Source organism: Bubalus kerabau, chromosome 17 (assembly GCF_029407905.1).
Source record: "Bubalus kerabau isolate K-KA32 ecotype Philippines breed swamp buffalo chromosome 17, PCC_UOA_SB_1v2, whole genome shotgun sequence".
In the NCBI taxonomy this organism is placed as follows: Eukaryota; Metazoa; Chordata; class Mammalia; order Artiodactyla; family Bovidae; genus Bubalus; species Bubalus kerabau.
Genome location: NC_073640.1, coordinates 51,482,048 through 51,504,257, shown reverse-complemented (window position 1 = coordinate 51,504,257; position 22,210 = coordinate 51,482,048). Strand labels below are relative to the sequence as shown.

General features: G+C 50.1%; 1 protein-coding gene across 5 annotated transcripts in view; it reads right to left on the bottom strand.

Moving 5' to 3' along the window:
• RYR1 (ryanodine receptor 1) overlaps nt 1–22,210 on the bottom strand; it is a 127,992-nt gene that overhangs the window by 71,665 nt on the left and 34,117 nt on the right. For all 5 annotated transcript variants that reach the window (XM_055554322.1, XM_055554325.1, XM_055554323.1 and 2 more), the window contains exons 28-42: nt 20,128–20,522; nt 18,781–18,913; nt 17,809–17,969; nt 17,062–17,227; nt 16,342–16,428; nt 15,951–16,177; nt 13,835–14,447; nt 10,979–11,251; nt 10,435–10,635; nt 9,757–9,868; nt 6,248–6,394; nt 3,414–3,687; nt 2,289–2,403; nt 2,071–2,203; nt 1,377–1,471 (exon numbers count right to left, since the gene is read on the bottom strand). In XM_055554322.1, the coding sequence (XP_055410297.1) occupies nt 1,377–1,471; nt 2,071–2,203; nt 2,289–2,403; nt 3,414–3,687; nt 6,248–6,394; nt 9,757–9,868; nt 10,435–10,635; nt 10,979–11,251; nt 13,835–14,447; nt 15,951–16,177; nt 16,342–16,428; nt 17,062–17,227; nt 17,809–17,969; nt 18,781–18,913; nt 20,128–20,522 (3,132 nt within the window). The remainder of the gene's footprint in view (nt 1–1,376; nt 1,472–2,070; nt 2,204–2,288; nt 2,404–3,413; nt 3,688–6,247; nt 6,395–9,756; nt 9,869–10,434; nt 10,636–10,978; nt 11,252–13,834; nt 14,448–15,950; nt 16,178–16,341; nt 16,429–17,061; nt 17,228–17,808; nt 17,970–18,780; nt 18,914–20,127; nt 20,523–22,210) is intronic.

Below are 22,210 nucleotides of genomic sequence, written 5' to 3'. Positions count from 1 at the left end.
CCACCATCGTCTCCCCGCTGGAGCATTGCAGCCCCCTTCTCCCTGGGCTCACTGTTCCCTTTAATCCCAAGTCTGTTCCCTACATAGTCAGAGGGACCCTGAAAATACTGTGATGCCATCTCTCTTAGGGCTATGCCCAAAGACCCTCCATATAGCCTGCCTTTGTCACCTCCCTGCCCTCACCTCCTAGCACTCACCCTGTCTCCCTCTGCTACAACCACACTGGTCTCTTTGCTGTTTATCAAACTTGTTGAGTTCACTCCTGCCCCAGGGCCCTTGCACTGGCTGTTTCCCAGCTTGGAAGGCTCTCCTTCCCCCTCCATGTCCATATGGCCCCTGTCTCCTTCAGAACTTTATCACTTTCTCAGTGAGGCTTTCTGTGACCACTCTTGTCTAAATTTGGTCACACCCTTCCGACACTTGATATTTCTCCCTTGATTATTCCTCCTTAACACTTGTCACTAGCTAACACACCATGCATGTGTGCGTGCTCAGTCACTTCAGTTGTGTCGGCCCCATGGACTGTAGCCCACCAGGCTTCTCTGTCCATGGAATTATCCTAACAAGATTACTAGAACTGAGTTGCCATTTCCTCCTCCAGGAGATCTTCCCGACCCAGGGGTCGAACACACATTTCCTGCAGCTCCTACTTGGCAGGCAGATTTTTTACCACTGAGCCACCTGGGAAGCCCTAATACACCATATATTTTACTTATTCATCGTGTTTATTTTCCATCTTCCCAACTAGAATGTCAGCTTCACAGGGACACGGATTTTTTACCATCTCAATCACTGTCATACCCCTACTGCCTTGGACAGGTCCTGACACATAATAGGTGCTCAATAAACATTTGTTAAATAAATTACTTAACTGTCAGTGTGTACGGTTTTGTAAATGCTTTTGTGGGTTAACTCATTTAATCCTCAGAACAACTACATGAAACTGTTTCTATTATATTCATTCTACAGATGAGGAGATGGAAGCCTGGAGAATTAAGTCACTAGCCCAAAGCCACACAGCAAAGGGGGGCAGTGTGGAGAGTTGAACCTAAGTTGCTGAACTCCATAGCCCCTGCTCTTCACTGCTATACACAGAAGCAGGGAGCACAGACGGCCAAGAAATGTGCCAAGTCCACATGGCTGGGGAGGTGGGGCGTGGATTTTCACTCAGCCCTGGGGTCACGAAGAATCAGACACAACTGAACGACTAAGCACACACACATACCGTGACTGAGTGACTAGGTCTTGTTCCTCCCCTGAGATTATTCCCCTTGTGATTCAGTTCTGGACCCTGCACAACAGCACCCCTAGAGTGTATCCCAAATCAGCAGGTGCCCCAGGAGGTCAGGTACGGGCCAGGCCTCTTCCCTCCATACCTTCTCCAGATCCTGCTCCTGCAGCGCCAAGGCCAGCTCGTTGTTGTCAATGACAGAGGCAGCTGCCACGTCCAGGGGGGTGGAGCCCTGCATGCCTGTGGGGGTGAGAGGCAGTGAGAATGCTCATTAGAGGTGCCTGGCTGACTGTCTCACTTTTGTTTATTTCATCTCCTCCAGGAAGGCTTCCTTGACCACCTCTTTCCCAGTCTGGGTCAGGTGCCTCCTCAGACCCGTGCTTCCCCATCCCAGGCCTGAGCAGTCCAAGCTGTCTTGGTCCAGGATGGGTTTGTCTTCCCCACTCCACTGTGAGCCCCATGAGGGCCAGGCCCAGGGCGTCTGGGTGTCCCCAGCACTACTCATTACAGGGCCAGATCTGGGGTGGGTTGAGTTCCCCAGGTGGCGTTAGTGGTAAAGAACCTGCCTGCCAATGCAGGAGACATAGAAACGTGGGTTCGATCCCTGGGTTAGGAAGATCCCCTGGAGGAGGGCATAGCAACCCACTCTAGTATTCTTGCCTGGAGAATCCCATGGACAGAGGGGCCTGACCGGGCTAAGTCCATGCGGTTACAAAGAGTGTCCACGACTGAAGTGACTTAGCATGCACACACGCACACTTGTTGAATGACTGAGTGAGCCAGCGGAGAGTGGGGCCCAGCCTGGATGGACTGCCAGGAGTGGGCTCAGGGCTTCTCACCCAGGCCGATGCCGCTGTTCTCCAGCAGGTAGCTCAGGTGGTCGAACATGGAGCGCTGGTTCTGCCGGCTGATGCGGCAGAAGTAGCAGAGGAACCGGCAGCAGCTTGTCACCATCTTGGGGAAGCGGATCTCCTGGGTGGGTAGCGTGGGCCAGTGGTCAGTGCCTGCCTCCTTTGGCCCCCTCCCCTGAGCTCCCTGGCCCACGCAGCCCCCTTACCTTGGATTCACCGCCCCCAAGGACGTTCACCATGACCTCCATGACTGTCTCGTGCATGCCCAGTGCCCTCATCAGGTTCGGGTGTTGGTAGAAGACTTTGTTGTTCATGATGTTCCTGTGGACAGGCCGAGTGCATGGAGTCAAGTCCAAGGAGAGCCCCCAGACCTTTGGGGGAGCCATCATCAAGACTGTGGTAAGAGTTCACATTTACTGAACTTCTAGTTTGTGCCCAGCGCCGCCCCCTTTACTGATCTGAACTCATCCAAGCCTCATGTCCACTCTGGAAGGCAGGAACTATAATTATCCCTGTTTCACAGACAAGAAAACCAGGTAAAGATCCAGGGTGGGCTCCCCTGGGGCAGACATCTTTAGCATGTTGCATGTTGTATTGCCAAGTGCCTAGAAAGGGCCTGGCATATAGTAGGTGCTCGACAGATGTTTGCTGAGTGAATGAACGAGGCACACTTGACACTGGGTGAGTGCTCAAACCTATTATTATTGCTATTGGGCTTCCCAGGTGGCTCAGTGGTAAAGAATCCACCCGCCAAGCAGGAGATGTGGGTTTGATCCCTGGGTTGGGAAGATCCCTTGGAGAAGGAAATGGCAACCCACTCCAAGATTCTTGCCTGGGACAACGAGGCAATCCCATGGACAGATGGGATTGGGCTACAGTCCATGGGGTTGCAAAAGAGTCGGACACAACTTAGCGACCAAACAAAAACACACCAGGTCACTAAGCCACACCACGACTCCGAGAGGTAGGTGTGGCTCTTTCTCAGTTTACAGATGAAGAAATGGAAGCTCAAAGGGTGCAAATCTTGTGCCAAGAGTCACAGGCAAGTAGGAGAGGCTCCCCAGGAGTGAGTGGAGAGGTAAGGGGAGACAGTCTAGCAGCTGGGAGGAGCACACCACCCCGAGGATGGGGCAGAAGTGGGGAGGGGCGGGGACAAGCTGGAGCCCAGAGGGTTCCGGTCCATTCCCGTGAAGACGAGCTGAGGGTGTGGGGCGGGGCTCAGCAGGGGAGGGGAGGGGCCTCAGCAGGCGCGGGACAGGACTCAGCAGGGGGAGGGGCGGGGCTTCAGCGGGGAGGGGAGGGGTTCAGTAGGGGAAGGGCGGGGGCCTCACCCGATGCTCTGGATCATGAGGTTCTCTTCCTGGGGGCCCATCTGCACGATGAGCAGTGAGCGGATCTGGCCGAGGCACTCGAGCAGGCTCATGGTGTCCTCCACGGAGGAGGGGGAGATGGTGTAGGCCCGGGGCAGGGCGCGCAGCAGCTCCCCGAGCCCATCGTACTGCCGGTGCAGGAGGCTGAACATGGCGCGGACCAGCTCCGGGCTCTGCACGAAGTCCTCTTGGGCCCAACGCACCACCGTGTGGGACACCAGCTCTTGCAGCGACTCTGGAGAGGGGACACAGGGTCTGAACGGTCTTTCCAGGACAGGGCTATGAGCCAGAACAATGCAAGAGGGGCCCTTCTTGCCAAAGGGCTTCTCAGTTGCTACCTGTTAAACCCCACCCTACCCCTGCCAGGACTGGGCAGATGCTGGCAGACTCTATTCTATGGCCCTAAGAGTCTCTTTGTCATCTTCGCCCTATAACCAGACCACAAGAGCCCCCTTTTCAAGAGGAAAAAGAATGTGTACCACCATATACAAAGTACTAGAGCGCTATTAGGAGCATCTTTAAAAGCACAAATGGTAATTCCATTAGTTCTGTAGAGTGAAGTGAAAGTCGCTCAGTACTGTCAGACTCTTTACGACCCCAAGAACTATACAGTCCATGGAATTCTCCAGGCCAGAATACTGGAGTGGGTAGCCTTTCCCTTCTCCAAGGGATCTTCCCAACCCAGGGATTGAACCCAGGTCTCCAGTATTGCAGGCGGATTTTTTACCAGCTGAGCTATCAGGGAAGCCCTTGTTCTGTAAAAATGCAGGCAATTTTGGGACTTCCCTGGTGGTCCAGCAGTTAAGATTCTGCGCTTCCAATGCAAGAAGTAAGGGTTTGATCCCTGGGCAGAGAACTAAGGTCCCATGTGCCACAAGATGTGGCCAAAAAAAACACAAAAAAACAAAAAAACAAAAAACCAGCCAGCCAATTTTTCCTCATGGGAGACAACAGACACAAAAAGAAACTGTGAGGACATTGGTGGCATTTGAAAATGATGTCAAAAATGAACTGTTCTCTTTCCCTGGTGATTTCCCCGGGACTTCCTTTCCCTACATCCAGCATCCATTTCTCTCTCTGTCTTTCTCTCCCAGCACTTTTTCTTCCCAGAATTTCTGGGAAAGAAGATAGATGTTTCCCATGTCTCAGAGTTGGGGGAAACCTTCTTGCACTGGCACTGAATGACAACCTGTGACATGTCCTACCCTCCATCCCTCTGCTCTATACACTCTGGACCCATCACGTCAGCCTTCATATTCAGCACCTCTCCTGCTCACCTGGCTTCAGCCATGCTGGCCTCTAAATGCACCAAGAGTGTTCCTGCCTCAGGGCCTTTGCACCAGCTATTCTTTCTGTACCAGCCATCTTCTCCCAAATCTTTGCATCCTCTCCCCCCATTCTAACCTTTTCATCTTTGTTCCTCTTTCTCCTCTACTCAACTTCATTTTTCTTATTAGCATCTATGGTCATTTGACATTATAGTGTGTGTGTGTGTATATATATATATATATATATATATATTTCTTTTGTAATATTCTAAACTCCTTCAAGGTAAAGATTTTGACTCTTTGTTGTTATTTGTCCCTAAGTCGTGTCTGACTTTTTGCGACCCCATGGACTGTAGCATGCCAGGTTCCTCTGTCCTCCCCTATCTTCCAGGGAGTGTGCTGTGTTTAGCTGCTCAGTTGTGTCCACCTGTCTGTGACACCATGGACCGTAGCCCACCAGACTCTGCTCAGATTCATGCCATTCAGTCGGTGATGCTATCCGACCACCTCATCCTCTGCTGCCCCCTTCTCCTCCTGCTCTCAATCTTTCCCAGCATCAGAGTCTTTTCCAGTGAGTCAGCTCTTCATATCAAGTGGCCAAAGTATTGGAGCTTCAGCTTCAGCAACAGTCCTTCCAATGAATAGTCAGGGTTGATTTCCTTCAGGATTAACTGGTTTGATTTTTTTTGCAGTCCAAGAGACTCTCAAGAGTCTTCTCCAGCACCACAATTCGAAAGCATCAATTCTTTGGTGCTCAGCCTTCTTTGTGAATCAACTCTGTGAATCAACCATACATGACTACTGGAAAAATGATAGCTTTGACTATATAGACTTTTGTTGGCAAAGTGATGTCTCTGCTTTTTAATACGCTGTCTAGGTTTGTCATAGCTTTCCTTCCAAGGAGCAAGTGTCTTTTAATTTCTTGGCTTCAGTCACTGTCCACAGTGATCTGGGGCCCAAGAAAATAAAATCTATCATTGCTTCCACTTTTTCCCCTTATATTTGCCATGAAGCAATATATTTCCCAGCTCTAACAATAGTGCCTGGCCCAGAGTTGGTCCAATAATTTATGAAATGTTATAGAATAAACTCTGTAGCAATGTCAGGGACTCTGTCCTTGTAATACGGTGCTAATACATAGTTTGTATAATGACCTACTGGCCCATGACTGTTTTCCTATCCCTCAGCACAGTAATTGTTTCACCAAGAAATAAACAAAAAACAATCAAAAGCCTTGGAAACCATGGTGGTGCAGGAGTTGCCCCCAGTCCTAGGTTGGAGGTGTGGCTCTCCCCTCTGGCAGTCATGTACCACACGATTTCAACACACACACTGTGCAGCCCCCGCGTTTGGGCCACACCTCCAGCAGGCCTCCTCTCTCACCCCACTCTCCGCTCCTCCTCTCTCATTAATACCACCTACCCATCCCTCGTGCCACTCCCGGGGCCTGTCTTGTACCCAGAAGCTCCGTAAGCACAGGGCTGCCTGGCCCACCCCTGTCTCTTCCCTGGTGGCCCCAATCCTCACGGGGTTTGCGCTCCTCAGCGGGTGGTTCCTCCTCTGATTTCTCCTCCTTCTTCTTCACCAGCCGCACCTTCTCCAACAGGCTCATCAGGCGACTGCCCAGGGTGGCTTCTTCCTCTGGTTCCTCCTCTTCCCCCTCCAGTTGAATTCCTGGAGGTAGACAAGAAGGGAAGGCATGTCATTCATCTGCTTGCTTATTAATCTGCTGAATCATTTACTTCTTTATTCATTCACATATTCACGCATTCATTTGTCACTCATGTGTGTGTTCATGGGGTTTTTCGTTTATTTCTTTATATGTTCATCTATTTGTTCACTTATTCATTCTTTGAATTGTTTGTCTTTTAAATCAACTATTGCAAGTATCTTCTAAGAACTAAAGGCAACCATGTCTAAAGTATTAAAGAGAAGTATGATAACAGTGACTCATCAAATAGAGACTCCTGATAAAGAGGCAGGACTTGCCTGGTGGTCCAGTGGTTAAGAATTCACTTGCCAATGCAAGTGTCTTGGCTTCGATCCCTAGTCCAGGAAGATCCCATATGTTTCAAGGCAACTAAGCCCAAGGGCCACAACTACTGAGCCACACTCTAGGGCCCACGAGCTGCAGCTGCTGAGCCCACGAGCCCTCGAGCCTGTGAAATAAGAGAAGCCTCCACACTGCAACTAGAGAGTAGCCCCTACTCACTGCAATGAAGACCCAACACAGCCAAAAAATAATAATAATAATAAAAAAAAGAACTAGATACAAAAATAACCATATAGAAGCTGAAGTGACAAAGTACAATAACTGAAATATAAAAAGTAGAGTGGCACAACAGCATATTTGAGATAGAAGGAGAAAGAATCAATGAACTTGATTCATAGAACAACAGAGGTTATCCAGCCTTAATAAAAGAATGACGAAAAATTAACAGAGCCACAGAGACCCATAGTGTACCATCAAGTATAACAACGTATGCATAATGGGAGTCCTAGAAGAAGCGATGAGAATGGGGCAGAAAACTATTTAGAAAAATAATGGCCCCAAAGTCTGAAATTTGATGAGAAATATTAATTTACACATTTAAGAAACTCAGCAAACTCGTACTCAAACTGCTTAGAGGCCAAAGCAAAGAGAAATATTGAAAGCCAGCCAGATAAAAATGAGTCATCACATACAAAAACAATCTCAGTAAGATGATCAGCTGACTCCTTATGAGAAACAATAGAGATCCGCCAACCATCCCTCAAGCCATCTTTCTTTTTATTCAACCAACCAGTCAGCCATCTCTTTACTCACTCCTTTATCCAGCTATTCTTCTCTCCATCAATTCACACACTTGTCCATTCACTTATATACCAGCAAATTTGGAAAACTCAGCAGTGGCCACAGGACTGGAAAAGGTCAGTTTTCATTCCAATCCCAAAGAAAGGCAATGCCAAAGCATGCTCAAACTACTGCACAATTGCACTCATCTCACACGCTAGTAAAATAATGCTCAAAATTCTCCAAGCCAGGCTTCAACAATACGTGAACCATGAACTTCCAGATGTACAAACTGGATTTAGAAAAGGCAGAGGAACCAAAGGTCAAATTGCCAACATCCGCTGGATCATGGAAAAAGCAACAGAGTTCCAGAAAAACATCTACTTCTGCTTTATTGACTATGCCAAAGCCTTTGACTGTGTGGATCACAATAAACTGTGGAAAATTCTGAAAGAGATGGGAATACCAGACCACCTGACCTGCCTCTAGAGAAATCTGTATGCAGTCAAGAAGCAACAGTTAGAACTGGACATGGAACAACAGACTGGTTCCAAATAGGGAAAGGAGTACGTCAAGGCTGTATATTGTCACCCTGCTTATTTAACTTATACGCAGAGTCCATCATGAGAAATGCTGGGCTGGGATGAAGCACAAGCTGGAATCAAGATTTCTGGGAGAAATATCAATAACCTCAGATATGCAGATGACACCATCCTTTTGGCAGAAAGTGAAGAAGAACTAAAGGGCCTCTTGATGAAAGTGAAAGTGGAGAGTGAAAAAGTTGGCTTAAAGCTCAACATTTAGAAAACTAAGATCATGGCATCTGGTCCCATCACTTCATGGCAAACAGATGGGGAAACAGTGGAAACAGTGACAGACTTTATATTTTTGGGCTCCAAAATCACTGCAGATGGTGACTGCAGCCATGAAATTGAAAGACACTTGCTGCTTGGAAGAAAAGTTACAACCAACCTAGACGGCAAATTAAAAAGCAGAGACATTACTTTGCCAACAAAGGTTTGTCTAGTCAAAGCAATGGTTTTTCCAGTAGTCATGTATGGATGTGAGAGTTGGAGTATAAAGAAATCTGAGCACAAAAAAAACTGATGCTTTTGAACTGTGGTGTTGGAGAAGACTCCTGAGAGTCCCTTGGACTGCAAGGAGATCCAACCAGTCCATCCTAAAGGAAATCAGTCCTGAATATTCACTAGAAGGACTGATGCTGAAGCTGAAACTCCAATACTTTGGCCACCTGATGCGAAGAACTGACTCATTTGAAAAGACCCTGATGCTGGAAAAGATTGAAGGCGAGAGGAGAAGGGAATGACAAAGGATGAGATGGTTGGATGGCATCACCGACTCAATGGACATGAGTTTGAGTAAACTCTGGGAGTTGGTGATGGACAGGGAGGCCTGATGTGTTTTAGTCCATAGGGTTGCAAAGAGTTGGACATGACTGAGAGACTGAACTGAACTGATAGCCATTCATCCATGTGTGTGTGTGTGTGCATGTGCTCAGTCATGTCTGATCTTTACAACCCCATGGACTGTAGCCCACCAGGCTCCTCCTCTGTCCATGGAATTTCCCAGGCCAGAATACTGGAGTGGGTTGCCATTTCCTCCTCCAGGGGATCTTCCCACCCCAAGGATTAAATCTGGTCTCCTGCACTGACAGGTGTATTATTTACCACTAGCGCCACCTGGTGGCTGGGGCTTCCCAGGTAGCTCAGCTGGTAAAGAATCCACCTGCAATGCAGGAGACTCTGGTTTGATTTGGTCAGGAAGATCCCCTGAAGAAGGGATAAGGGGTAACTCCAGTATTCTTGGGCTTTCCTGTTGGCTCAGTTGGTAAAGAATCCACCTACAATGCAGGAGACCTGGGTTCGATACCTGGGTTAGTAAGAGCCCCTGGAGGAGGGCATGGCAACCCAACCCAGTATTCTTGCCTGGAGAATCCCCAAGGACAGAGGAGCCTGGCAGGCTGCAGTCCATGGGGTCACAAAGAGTCGGACACAACTGAGTGACTAAGCACTGCACAGTGCCATCTGGGAAGCCCATAGGACATCCACCCAAACACCCACATACACATATCCTTCCACATCATCCACCTGTTCACTAATATGTTCATTCATTCAGTCATTCATTTTACCAACAGTTACTTCACAAGAACTGTAGATATTTAAGATCAGAAAATCTTAGGAAAACTTCAAGACAGGTCTCAAAAGAAAGTTTGGGAGGTGGATTCTCTGATCGCCTCTCGTACCGCAGTGTGTCAGCAGGTCTCGATGAAATTCGAGCAAATCCTGTCGGACCTCTTCAGGGAGAGGACAATCTTCCTCATCCTCAGCAGCTTTGAATTGCAATAGCATGTTGATCTAGGGAAGGTCAAAGATTAGAGTGAGAGACCCCAGAGCCGGAACTCTGAGGTTGAGCATCAAATATCCAACTGTGAGTTCCTGTCTAAGCTCATGAATCGGTGAAGAATATCGGGGCAACTAAAGGTTCAAAAGGAGTCAGGGTCAGTCTGCAGTGACTCAGAAGTCTGGTTCAGAGAGAGGTAAGAGAGTAACTGTTACTCTGTTACTCAGAGCTTTCCTGGTGGTTCAGACAGTAAAGAATCTGTCTGCAATGAGGGAGACCTGGGTTTGATCCCTGAGTTGGGAAGATCCCCCTGGAGGAGGGCACAGCAACCCACTCCAGTATTTTTGCCTAGAGAATTTCATGGACAGAGGAGCCTGGCAGGTTACAGTCCATGGGGTTGCAGAGTCAGACACAACTGAGCAACTCACACACACATAAGAGAGTAACAGATAAGTGTATCAATAGGGTCAGAGGTCAAAGTCAGATTTTGAGGTTGAGTATCATCCGTGATCAGGGCAAGGGGAGAGGCTGAGGTTGAGGGGTAAACAGTAAGGCCAGCTAGGGTCAGGGGTCAGAGGACCTGCTCCTGGGGTGGGGAGCGGAACTCGCGAGTGCGTCGGGCTGTCTCAGCTGCAGTCATGGTGAAGGCTTTCATGAGGATGGCGTAGCGGTCCCTCTGGTTGGCCTGGAGCTTGTCCACATAGCGCTCTGCAAAGGCTGCCAGAGATTCCACACGGTGCTGTAGCTCTTGGTCACAGAAATACTCCAGCAGGTTACACATCTGTGGGATAATAGCCATGTGGTAGGCGGGATGGTGGTGAGACCATGAGGACTTCCTTGAAACTCTTCTGGCCTTCCCTCCCCACTCCACAGCCCTGTTCAGGTCAAGCCACCACTGTCTCCTGCCTGGATCCTCAAGGCGGCCATCTCCATGGTCTCATCCCTCTAATCCACCTCCCACAAGGAAACCAGAGAGCTCATTCAAAGTCAGCAGCAGTCCCCTGCTTTATGCCCCTCCACAGCACCCACTACCTTGGGTCAAAGTCCAGTCTCCAGCCCCACCAGACTCTGCACTGGCCAGCCCAGAGGGATGGAGGCTGGAAAAACAGGAAGAACCAGCTCACCTGTAACTTCACAGACTCAGGCAACTTCATCTGGAGCAGGCCCTCCTCCAAGTCCTCTTTTTCCCCCTCTGCTGTCTCCTCCTCCTCTTTTTCCTCATCTTCCTTCTCCCGTGCCTCTTCCTCCTCGTCCTCCTCCTTCTCCTCCTCATCCTCCTCTTCCTCCTCCCCTTCCTCCTCCTCCTCCTCCTCTTCCTCTTCTTCCTCAGTGAATACTTCAGGCTCAATCATCTTCAAGATCTGTTTCACATCCTCATCGCCAAAGATGCCCATCACCTAGGGGACAAAGGCCGGCTGTGTTACTGCAGGCTGCAAGGCTTCCATAATCAAGTCCCGGCCTCATTACCCAGACCTGATTCTCCAGCACAAGCCAGATTCATCCCTGCATTGACTGGATACAATTCCTTCTACAAACAGGAATGGCATCCCCCCTGTCCCACAATCCACCTTCCTTAAGATCCCCCCATATCCATACCCTGTGTCCCATCTACATGGCCCAGACCACATAGCCAAACATGAGCACCTCTCCCTTCACAAGTGAATGTCCTTTCTCCCAAACCTGAGCATCTGTGACTCTGGGGCAAGACACATCCTACATCTGATCGAGGCCCTCATAGCTCCCAGTATATGCCAGCTCTCAGTTAACATAATGGAGATGCTAAGAGATGGAAGGAGAGGGGGTAAATGAAAGGGGAAATAGTTGGGAAAGAGAGAGATGAATGAATGGGGGAGGACTGGGTGACTGGGTGGATGAATAGATGGGATAGCAGAGGTGTGAAGGAGAGGTCTATGGATGGGTGAATAATGGATTGAAAGGTGAAGGTAAAGGGGGAAGAAGAGATGGTGGGTAGATGGATGACAGGATAAATGATGTTTAGAGACATGGGTGGATGCATGGTTTGATAGATGCATAAGCAAATACATGAGTGGATAGGTAAATAGATAAATGCATAAATAACCATGTACTAGGGTGGGATGGATATATGGATGGGTGGATAGATTTGTGTGTGAAAACTGGATGGATGTTTATATGTAAAAATCATTAGATGGGTAGTGAATGAAACAGTACATGAAATAAAGAATGGATAGAAGGATGGAGAATGAGTGAATGAGTGGGTAAATGAACAGGTGTAGATGGATGGATGGATTTGTGGGTACATTACCCACAAATCCATCCAACCATCTACCTCTTGAGATCTGATCTGCCTCTTGAGAAATTTGTATGCAGGTCAGGAAGCAACAGTTAGAACCGGACATGGAACAATGGACTGGTTCCAAATAGGACAAGGAGTACGTCAAGGCTGTATATTGTCACCCTGCTTCTTATGCAGAGTACATCATGAGAAATGCTGGACTGGAAGAAACACAAGCTGGAATCAAGATTGCCGGGAGAAATATCAATAACCTCCGATATGCAGATGACACCACCCTTATGGAAGAAAGTGAAGAGGAACTAAAAAGCCTCTTGATGAAAGTGAAAGAGGAGAGTGAAAAAGTTGGCTTAAAGCTCAACATTCAGAAAATGAAGATCACAGCATCCGGTCCCATCACTTCATGGGAAATAGATGGGGAAACAGTGGAAACGGTGTCAGACTTAATTTTTCTGGGCTCCAAAATCACTGCAGATGGTGACTGCAGCCATAAAATTAAAAGGCGCTTACTCCTTGGAAGGAAAGTTATGACCAACCTAGATAGCATATTCAAAAGCAGAGACATTACTTTGCCAACAAAGGTTCATCTAGTCAAGGCTATGGTTTTTCCTGTGGTCATGTATGGATGTAAGAGTTGGACTGTGAAGAAGGCTGAGCACTGAAGAATTGATGCTTTTGAACTGTGGTGTTGGAGAAGACTCTTGAGAGTCCCTTGGACTGCAAGGAGATCCAACCAGCCCATTCTGAAGGAGATCAGCCCTGGGATTTCTTTAGAAGGAATGATGCTGAAGCTGAGACTCCAGTACTTTGGCCACCTGATGCGAAGAGTTGACTCATTGGAAAAGACTCTGATGCTGGGAGGGATTGGAGGCAGGAGGAGAAGGGGACGACAGAGGATGAGATGGCTGGATGGCATCACTGACTCGATGGACATGAGTCTGGGTGAACTCCGGGAGTTGGTGATGGACAGGGAGGCCTGGCGTGCTGTGATTCATGGGGTCGCAAAGAGTCGGACATGACTAAGCGACTGAACTGAACTGAATACCTATGGATAGAGAGATGCATGGATTGATGGATAGGTAGGTGGAAGATGGAAGAATGGATGAATCCATGGATGGGTGGATGAATGGATATGTGGATGAATGGATGCACAGTGGAAGGTGGATGATGGTTGGATGTATGAAGGGGAAATAGATTAATAAATAAATGGGTAGGTGGATAGATGAATAGATGAAACAGTGAATGAAATGATGTATGAATGAATGGAAGGATGAATGGACAACTAGATTGAAAGTTGGATAGATGGAGGCAGGGATGGATGGAGAGGTGGACAAATAGATAATTGGGTGGAGACTGGAAGGATAAATAGATGATGAACTTTTGGATAGGCAGATGAGGGTATGTTTGAATGGACAGATGGATGGATGGAAAGGTGGGTGGAGGACAGATGAATGATGGTTGGCTACATGATTGAACAAAAAGAAGGAAAATGAATAGATGTCAGATGAATGAATGGAAGGAAAAGTGAATGAGTAGATGATAAAAGGATAAGTTGGAAGGTTAAGGGTGTATGGATGGAGAGATGCATGGATGGTTGGATACATAAATGGGAGGGGCAATGTATGCAGGTACCGGTGGATTAATGGATGTATGGATGATTTGGTAGTGGGAGAGACCGGGACAGAGGGAAGCAGGAGGAAGTCCTTACCAGCAGGGTGGACACCAGCTTGAGCACCGGCACAAACTGGAACTCCACGGAGCCCCCGACTGGGTCACGAGCGTGCTGCCCACCATCTCGCACCGCCTCCCCCAGCATTCTGAGTGCTTTGTCCCGAAGAGCTTCCAGAGGGATGCTGGGGCTGAGGCGGGCCGGGGCTTCTGCCGCCCCAGCAGCTGGCAGGGCGGCCACGAAACACGGGGCTGAGAAATGGTGTGGAGGCCGCAGCGAGGTGGTAACGCCAACGCCAGGAAGCCCGTAGCGGCGGGGACCGTTATCCGCTCTCTTTCCGGGTGGGAAGAGAGTGATGGCTCGGGTCTCAGGCGTGAGGGGCACGATGTACTCAGAGAGCATGGAGCGGCGGCTGCGGCAGGCACTTTCGAGGTGGATGCTGATGAGGAGGTCGTAGTAGCCTGCACGCAGAGGGCCGGGCAGGTGCGCGTCCTCCAGGGCGTGCAGCAGCTGTGCCTGGTCCACATGGCTGCACAGAGCATGCGCCACGCGGTTGTTGCCCAGGGCGCATACAGCGCGGTAGAGGCGGAGGGTGTGCGAATGGAACCGCTGCAGGTCCAAGCGCTCAGACAACTCTAGGATGTCCATGCATCTATGGTGGAGATGGGCCACATTCAGAGACAGAGCAAGCAGAGAAGGTGGGAGACAGAGACACAGACCCGAGAGGCAAAGAGTGCTCAGGCGAGTGTTGGTGGCCCTAGAAGGGAATCCCAGTGTTCTGCTGGGTCAAGATTCTGTGAGGTCTGTGGAGCTGAGTCTAGGAGACTTTTTAATGGTTCTGGAAGTCCCTCACTGGTCTGGCGGCTCCCTGGGATACATTTGGGGTTTATAGGATGGTCTGGTACCCCAGGGATCTAAGAGTCCAGGGAAAAGATCTGGTGACTGTGAGATGTATGTGGGCTTCCAGCTTGGGTCTAAATCCCACTCTGGCAAGTCTGAGTACCCTGGATATATTTGAACACAACCAGAATGTAAAGTTCATCAGGACAGGACATTCCTGCCTGTTTCGTTTGTTTGTTGTTTGTTTGCTATATTCCCAGCACCTAAAAAGGACTAAACACAAAGGAAATCAACCCTGAATACTAATTGGAAGGACTGATGCTGAAGCTGAAGCTCCAATACTTTGGCCACCTGATACAAAGAGCCAACTCATTAGAAAAGACCCTGATGTTAGGAAAGATGAGGGCAGGAGGAGAAGGGGATGACAGGGGATGAGATGGTTAGATGGCATCACTGACTCAGTGGACATAAGTTTGAGCAAACTCCAGGAGATGGTGAAGGACAGAGGAGCCTGGTGTGCTGCAGTCCATGGAATCACAAAGAGTCGGACACGACTGAGTGACTGCACAACAGATGTGCTCCATAAATATTTGCTGTAGGAAGAAATGAATAAATGGGCGCATCTGGGGCCTCTGGGATGGGTCTGAATCCTTCTGGGCAGGTCTGAGCATTGCTAGATGCCCGTTTACAAGAGCCTGGTGTCTCCAGCCCGGAATGCTCTTGTCACACAGGAGGGGCTCAGAGCTATTTGTCGAATGAGTGAATAAAGAAAAGATGAAGCGCGTTGGAAGCCTCCTGGGGTCAGTCTGGGATCCTGGCCACATTTAGAGTCCGTAAAAGCTTTGCTGTCATCCATGAGAATACTCTCTAGCTGGGTGTGTCTGGGTCCCCTGGAGTGAGTTAGAGATTTCCATGGGACACATCTAAAGTTTCCCTGCATATGCCCGAGAGATCCTAGGATGCATCCAAGCCTCTCTGAATAATGTTCAAAACCCTCTGAGGTATACTTGAGGCCCCTGGGGTGTTGTGTGGGATTCTTGATGTGGATCTGGCTCCCTGAGATGGGTCTGGAGTCCTCTGGGGTGTTATCTGGACATGCCTGGGTTGAGTCTGCATCTCTGGAGGTGAGTCTGAGCCTGTTGAAATGGATTGAGAGCCCCCTGGTGTGCTATCTGCAGAAAATAGGGTGGTCTGGGGCCTCTTGGAGTGTTATCTGGAGCCCCAAAGGTAGTGGGGAGGGGGTACCCAGTGGGATCCAGACCCCAGAGGGCTTGAGGTACCCGCCCCACCCCTGGGCGCCGGGGCTGGCCCTGACCGGTTCTCCTCGGGGACGTGCAGCGCCATCATGGTGAGCGGCTCCTGGCACTGCACTGCCCAGCCGAGCCGCTCGCCTGCCCGCCGCGTCTCCACCTGCAGGAAGTGGTTGGGCATGCGGCTCCAAGACACGGGCATCAGCATCTGCACCTCCAGCCGCGGAGGGCACTGCGGCGTGGGGTTCTTGCGCTCGCTCAAAAACATGGCGGCTGACAGTGGCATGATGTTCTGCGGGGCACAGAGGTGTGCACAGGTCAGGATTCCCAGTCTGCTGGATCCAGCCACTCCACTTCCAGGAAGACCTCCCAGACTGCCCTCCTGCCACACACACTTCAGCCTGACCTCCCGCACCTCCTTCCTCAGCCTGCCCCCATTTGCGCCCCATCACCGACCTTCTGTTTCCCCAGCTCAAACTGGATCACGTTCTGGTGCGTGGGCAGGACAAAGACGGCAGGGAAGAGCTTTGTGTTGGGTTCCACCTAGCAAGGGAAAAGAGGGCAGGGTGAGGAAGAGGATGAACTGGAGGTGGTGTTGACTCTAGATCCCAAACTCTGGAGCCAGTTGGCCCAGCCTGATCCTGCTGGTGCCTACAGATCCAAAGGGCATAGGAGGCTCCACAGTGGCCCTGAGGTTGCTCATGGACTGTACCACCTCTGATCCAGCAAGGCCAACCTCCTCCACCTCCTCAGGGGAACCTGTCATCTGGGACTTTGCAGATTCATGATGGAGGTACATAGGCCCTCACTGTACAATTCCTTTAATTTTGTTGTGTGCTTGAAACCTTTCATAATCAAATGTTGAATAGGAAAATACCACTTTAGAATTCTGGTCCATCGTAGGATTTTCCTTGATTGGTGAAAAGGTGGGGACTGGTACCACCCAGCCCAAGATGGAATACGGACCTCTCTCCAAGGTCAAGGCTCTGCTCTGTCTCCCTCTTTCTAGATATCAGTAGAGGGTCTCGCAGGCACCTCCCATAGCCACAATACAGCTCTGGCCTGTCGTGAGGTTGTTTTTGTCCTGTCTCCCTGGGATCTGTCCTCTCGGTGGGCTGTCCTGGGATGCTAGGTCATGAGGATGCTATTACTAAGTTGCTGAGGGGCTGGGCTCACCTGGAAAAAGGTGTTGCTCTCTTTGCCGTTAGCGGTAAAGGTCATTAGGCCAGTGGCCAAGTCCACCAGGCAGCCAATGATAAGGTCTGTGTGGCTGATCCGGCCCTGCTGCCCGGGGCTCACGAAGTCTCCACCCCACACCATGTAGCAGTTGCTGCACTTGAGGCTGGAGGACACAGGAGTGGTCAGCACACTGATCCCCAGGCGTTCTGAACCCCTGGACACCCCCTTCCCCGAGCTTCCAGAATACCAGGACTGAGTCCCACCCCCAAACAGCCACTACCTGCGACCTGAGCACTGAAACCCCTCACCCCAGACCCTGAGCCCCTCGGAGCTAGAATTCTTAGGAGGTGGTGGTGGATTCTGGAAGAAGAAGGAAGGGGAGCAGAAGGAGAGAACAGAGAAAGGAGGTAACCTAGAAAGAGGATGGCAAGATGGGAAAGGAGGGGACTTTCCGGCGGTCCCATGGTTAAGAATCCGCCTTCCAATGCAGAGGTTGTGGGTTCGATCCCTGGTCAGGGAACTAAAATCCTACATACCGCGGGGCAAACTAAGCCACACACTGCAACTTGAGAAAGCTTTGCGTGCTGCAATGAAGACCCAGCGCAGCCAAAATTTACAAAAACAGAGGAGGAGGGAAAACTCAGAATAGGAGCCATGGGGAGGAAGATAAGCAGGAAGACAGGAGGAAAGGAAAGGGCGGTGCCCAGCGTGCCTGCCCCCCACAGCCCCCACCCCTGCCCACACCTGCTGTGGATGTTGCCTTGCTCGTCTCCCATGGTCACTGTCACCGCCCGGACCTTGCTGAGGTCGAAGTTCATGTCGTGCTGGTGGTAGTCAGGGGTGACCCAGCCCACCCACACACAGCTGGGCTCCTGGCCGGCAAAGACCCTCACAGAGTAATAGTACTGGAGAGGCAAAGGGGAGACCAGCCATCAGTGGGCTTCCCTGGAGCTCTTGGTTTCCCTGGATTCTCAGTGTCCTCTGGGGGTTTGACAAGAAGTTACTGCATTTGAGACCCTCTCTTTCTGTATCTACTGATGCATTTCTAGATCTGGGAAACTTTGGGGACAGTTTTGTGATACCCTCAAATTTGGGTCCCTCCCACCACTAGGCTATTTGTCTCAGAAAATATTCCAGATTTGGGGAATCCCAAAACTACATTGGGATTATTGTGAATTCTGGCTCCCAGGAATATACTAGTGAAAGTGAAAGTGAAGTCGCTGAGTCGTGTCTGACTCTTTGTGACCCCATGGACTGTAGCCTAACAGGCTCCTCCATCCATGGGATTTTCCAGGCAAGAGTACTGGAGTGGGTTGCCATTTCCTTCTCCAGCAGATCTTCCCAACCCAGGGATTGAACCTGGGTCTCCTGCATTGTAGGCAGACACTTTACCATCTAAACCACTAGAATAGCTGTTAAATTTGGGGGTGGTGAGTTTACAAGGGTGAACTCAGATATTGGGGTCCTGAGTCTATGTTGGTTTATCCTTGGGATTTGGGAATCCCTGGGAGTTAGGTCAGCATGCCTCATGAGTTCATTGTGTTCCCTGTGATTTTTAGGCCCTTAGCTATATGGATTTAGGGGTTCAAAGGGTTTAAATCGATGTGTACTATATTTTGTGGTTTCCAGTAGATACTGGGGTATCACCAGATAAGGGCAATTACTGGGGATCATGGCATGGAATTTGGAAATCTGCCGAGGGCCCTTGGTTCGCACCGTGGTGGTACTGAGGATGATCTCAGGGTCATCACGGTCATCAGCAGGCACCACTTCATGAGGGAGTCGGGGCAGAGTGGGCGTGGCTGGTGGCTGGGTCATCATGGCGGCCTTCTTGGCTTTGAACAAGAACCTGGTGGTGAAGAGGAAAGGCTGTCATGAGGCTCACTCTCCAGCCCAGTCCCCCAGCCCTCCCATCACAATGTTCATGCCTCCACATTCATCCTACATATGTACGTACGTATGTGTGTGCATGTGTGCGTGCTCAGTTGTGTCTGACTCTTTGCAACCCCATGGACTGCAGCCCACCAGGCTCCTCTGTCCCGGGATTTTCCAGGCAAGAATACTGGAGTGGGCTGCCATTTCCTTCTCCAGGGGATCTTCCCCACCCAAGGATCAAACCCACGCCTCCTGCATTGGCAGGCATCAGCAGGCAGATTCTTTACCGCTGAGCCACCAGGAAAGCCCCACATCCATCCTAACTACACCCCATTTCTAATACCCAAGGCCTCGCTTCTAGAGAGATGAAATCCCAATTGCGTCAGGAGTGTCCACCTTGGAGGATCTCTGTGTTTTTGGATGTCGGGTTGCCCAGATTTAAAGGTGCCTCTGGGAACATGGAGGTTGCCTTGGGAAGTGTACAGTGGTCATCCCAAGTCAGCATGTCTCACGTGGGTGCTAAAGGCATTTGGGAAAGGACAGCTCTTCCTGTGGCACTGGCTTGTACACTGAAGGCAAGTGGAATCCCGGAGCCCCCAGCAGGCAGTATGTCTCCTCAAAACTGTGACAACCCAAAATCTCCCATCATTTCCACACATCCCCTCAAGAGACACAGAAATACATCCTGCTGAAAACCTCTGTCACCATAGGGGAAAAGCAGATTTGGTTTCAATCCAAGTTTAATGCCCTTTGAGGGTTCCCCTTAAAGTTAGTTTTTTTGGGGGGGGTACATTTGAGATACAGAAATTACCCCAATCTAGAAGACCAGTGGTGTTCATTGGAATGCCTCGGGGGCATAGATAACTTGACCAAGAATCTGAGGTCCCCTTTAGTGTTCACAGATAATGAAGTCCATTGGATGAAAAGCTTTGGGACCCAATAGGTACCCCCAAGGACAGTGGAGTTCTTCATAGATATAGTGGGGCATCCCAATTTTACATCCTCAAGGAAATTAGAGTATCCCAGAGAAATAATAGCCTTCACTTGAGACATAATAGGATCCCTTAGTAATCTGAGTCCACCTAACACATATGGGACACAGTGGGGTTTCTCAAGTTATTGAAGTTGCCTAATTGAGGGGTCCCAGGACAGACCCCCAAGCCCCACCCTGCCCCTCCCTTGACTCACCCTCTCTTCTTGTTCTTCTCTGTGGTAGCATCCTTCTCATTCTCTGCCCTGGCGGGCTGGGCCTCCACTCCAGCCTGGGCAGGACTCCCGGGTGTCCCCTCCTTGGCAGTTCCTTCTTTGTTCCCCTCAGCCTCGGCCCAGTGCCCAGCTGAGCGGCGCAGGTTTTCATAGTCGGGATCAGGTTCTGTTGCCCGGGCCTCATCCTCCGCAGGAGGCTGCAGGCCAGGGGGTGCCAGTGGGGTGGCCCCTGCGGTGCACCGGAAATGCTGGTGGAACTGGACCGGAAGGCTCAGCCGGAGAAACAGCATCTCCACCAGACTGTTCTGGGAGCCCCAGGTGCGGTGGGTCAGGCGCAGGCAGGGGGGTGTATCTACAGTGCCATCCACACGAGTCACCTGTTGGGGGAGCAGGAAGCGCTGAGCCAGGAGGTTGGGCTGGGCCATTGGCCCTAAACCTTATTACACACAGAGTCACCATTCGGCATTAGAGCACCATGTGAGAATCAGCCAGAGACTCACTCCTCTGGGTGGAGGAGCTCCTATGGGACACACAACCTGGCCACGGGTGCATTCACCTTCTGTCTGTCTGGACTCCTTTGTGCATGAGCAGCCCTGGTCAGAAACTGGAATCACTCAGGGAGCTTTCAAAACCTACCTGTACACAGGATTCACTCCAGCCTAGGCCATCCATCCATCCATCCACCCGTCTATCTACCCACCTATCCATTCATCCATCCATTCTTGCATTCTTCCATCCATCCAACTATCTATCCACTGTTCCACCCACCCATCCAAGAACCCTGCCACCCACCCATCCATCTATCCACTCCACAAATATTTACTGAGCACCTACTGTGTGCCAGGCACTTTCCCAAGTGCTAGGAACACATCAGTGAACAGAACATGAGCCCTGCCCTCCTGCTTTCTTATGGAAACCTCTTGGGGAGAGCAGCCCAGAAGGGTCAGAGTTTTTTTTTTTTTCAAAGGTCCCCCAGATGAATTTTTGTTAAATTTGTTGTTCGTGGAAAGACAACACTCAGAAGAATGCACACATCATAGGTGTACAACACTATGAGGTTCTGGAGAGACACGCCTGTGTCTCCTGCACTCAGATGGAGAAATGGACCACACAACCAGTCCCCCTGGAAGCCTCCTCAGTGCCTCTTCAGTCACTACCCTCTCAAAGATAGCGAGGGATTCTGATAAGGAAAACCCAACAACCTGGCCTAAATAAGGGGCAGGAGCTGAGAGCGGGACAGGTGCCTGGCCTGTGGACCCAAAGGACAGGCTCAGATTTTCTGGAGACTCCATAACAACTAAAGCAGTGCCCTTTCTTTGATGCCCCACCTCAAGTTGACCTCATCAAGGACCAATTGCCAAGACAGACCTCTGTGCTCCTTGTCAGCCAATGAATTCACCCCAAAACCGTGCAACCAAAACTGTCTGCAGAATCTTTTTCTCTCCTCTCTCTCCTTTCTCTCTTATAAATTCTGTCTGGAGACTTCCCTGGAGGTCCAGTGGTTAATTCTTTCTGCAATTCAGGGGACACAGTTTCGATCCCTGGTTGGGGAACTAAAATCCCACGTGTGTGTGTGTGTGTGTGTGTGTGTGTGTTTGTGTGCACTTAGTCATGTCTGACTCTTTGCAACCCCATGGACTGTAGCCCACCAGGCTCCTCTGTTCATGGGATTCTTCAGGCAAGATTCCTAGAGTGGGTAGCCAGTCCCTTCACCAGGGGATCTTCCCAATACAAGGATCGAACCCTGGTCTTCTTCATTGCAGGTGGATTCTTTATGGTTTGAGCCGCCAGTTCAGTAAAATCCCACATGCCCTGGGGGCAACTAAGCCCACACTTGCAACTACAGAACCCACATTCTCTGAAGCCCACGCACCTCAACGAAGATCCCCCGTGCCTCATGACACGGCCAATAAATAAATTAATTAAATAACCCTGTTTTGCCTCTGCTCCTTGACAAGTCTACTGACCATCTTCCTCCTGTGACTTGTACGCTAAGTAACTAAATGTCTGATTATTCACTCACAGTCACGTCCTCCTGACTTAGCATAGCACCACGTAGCGTCCA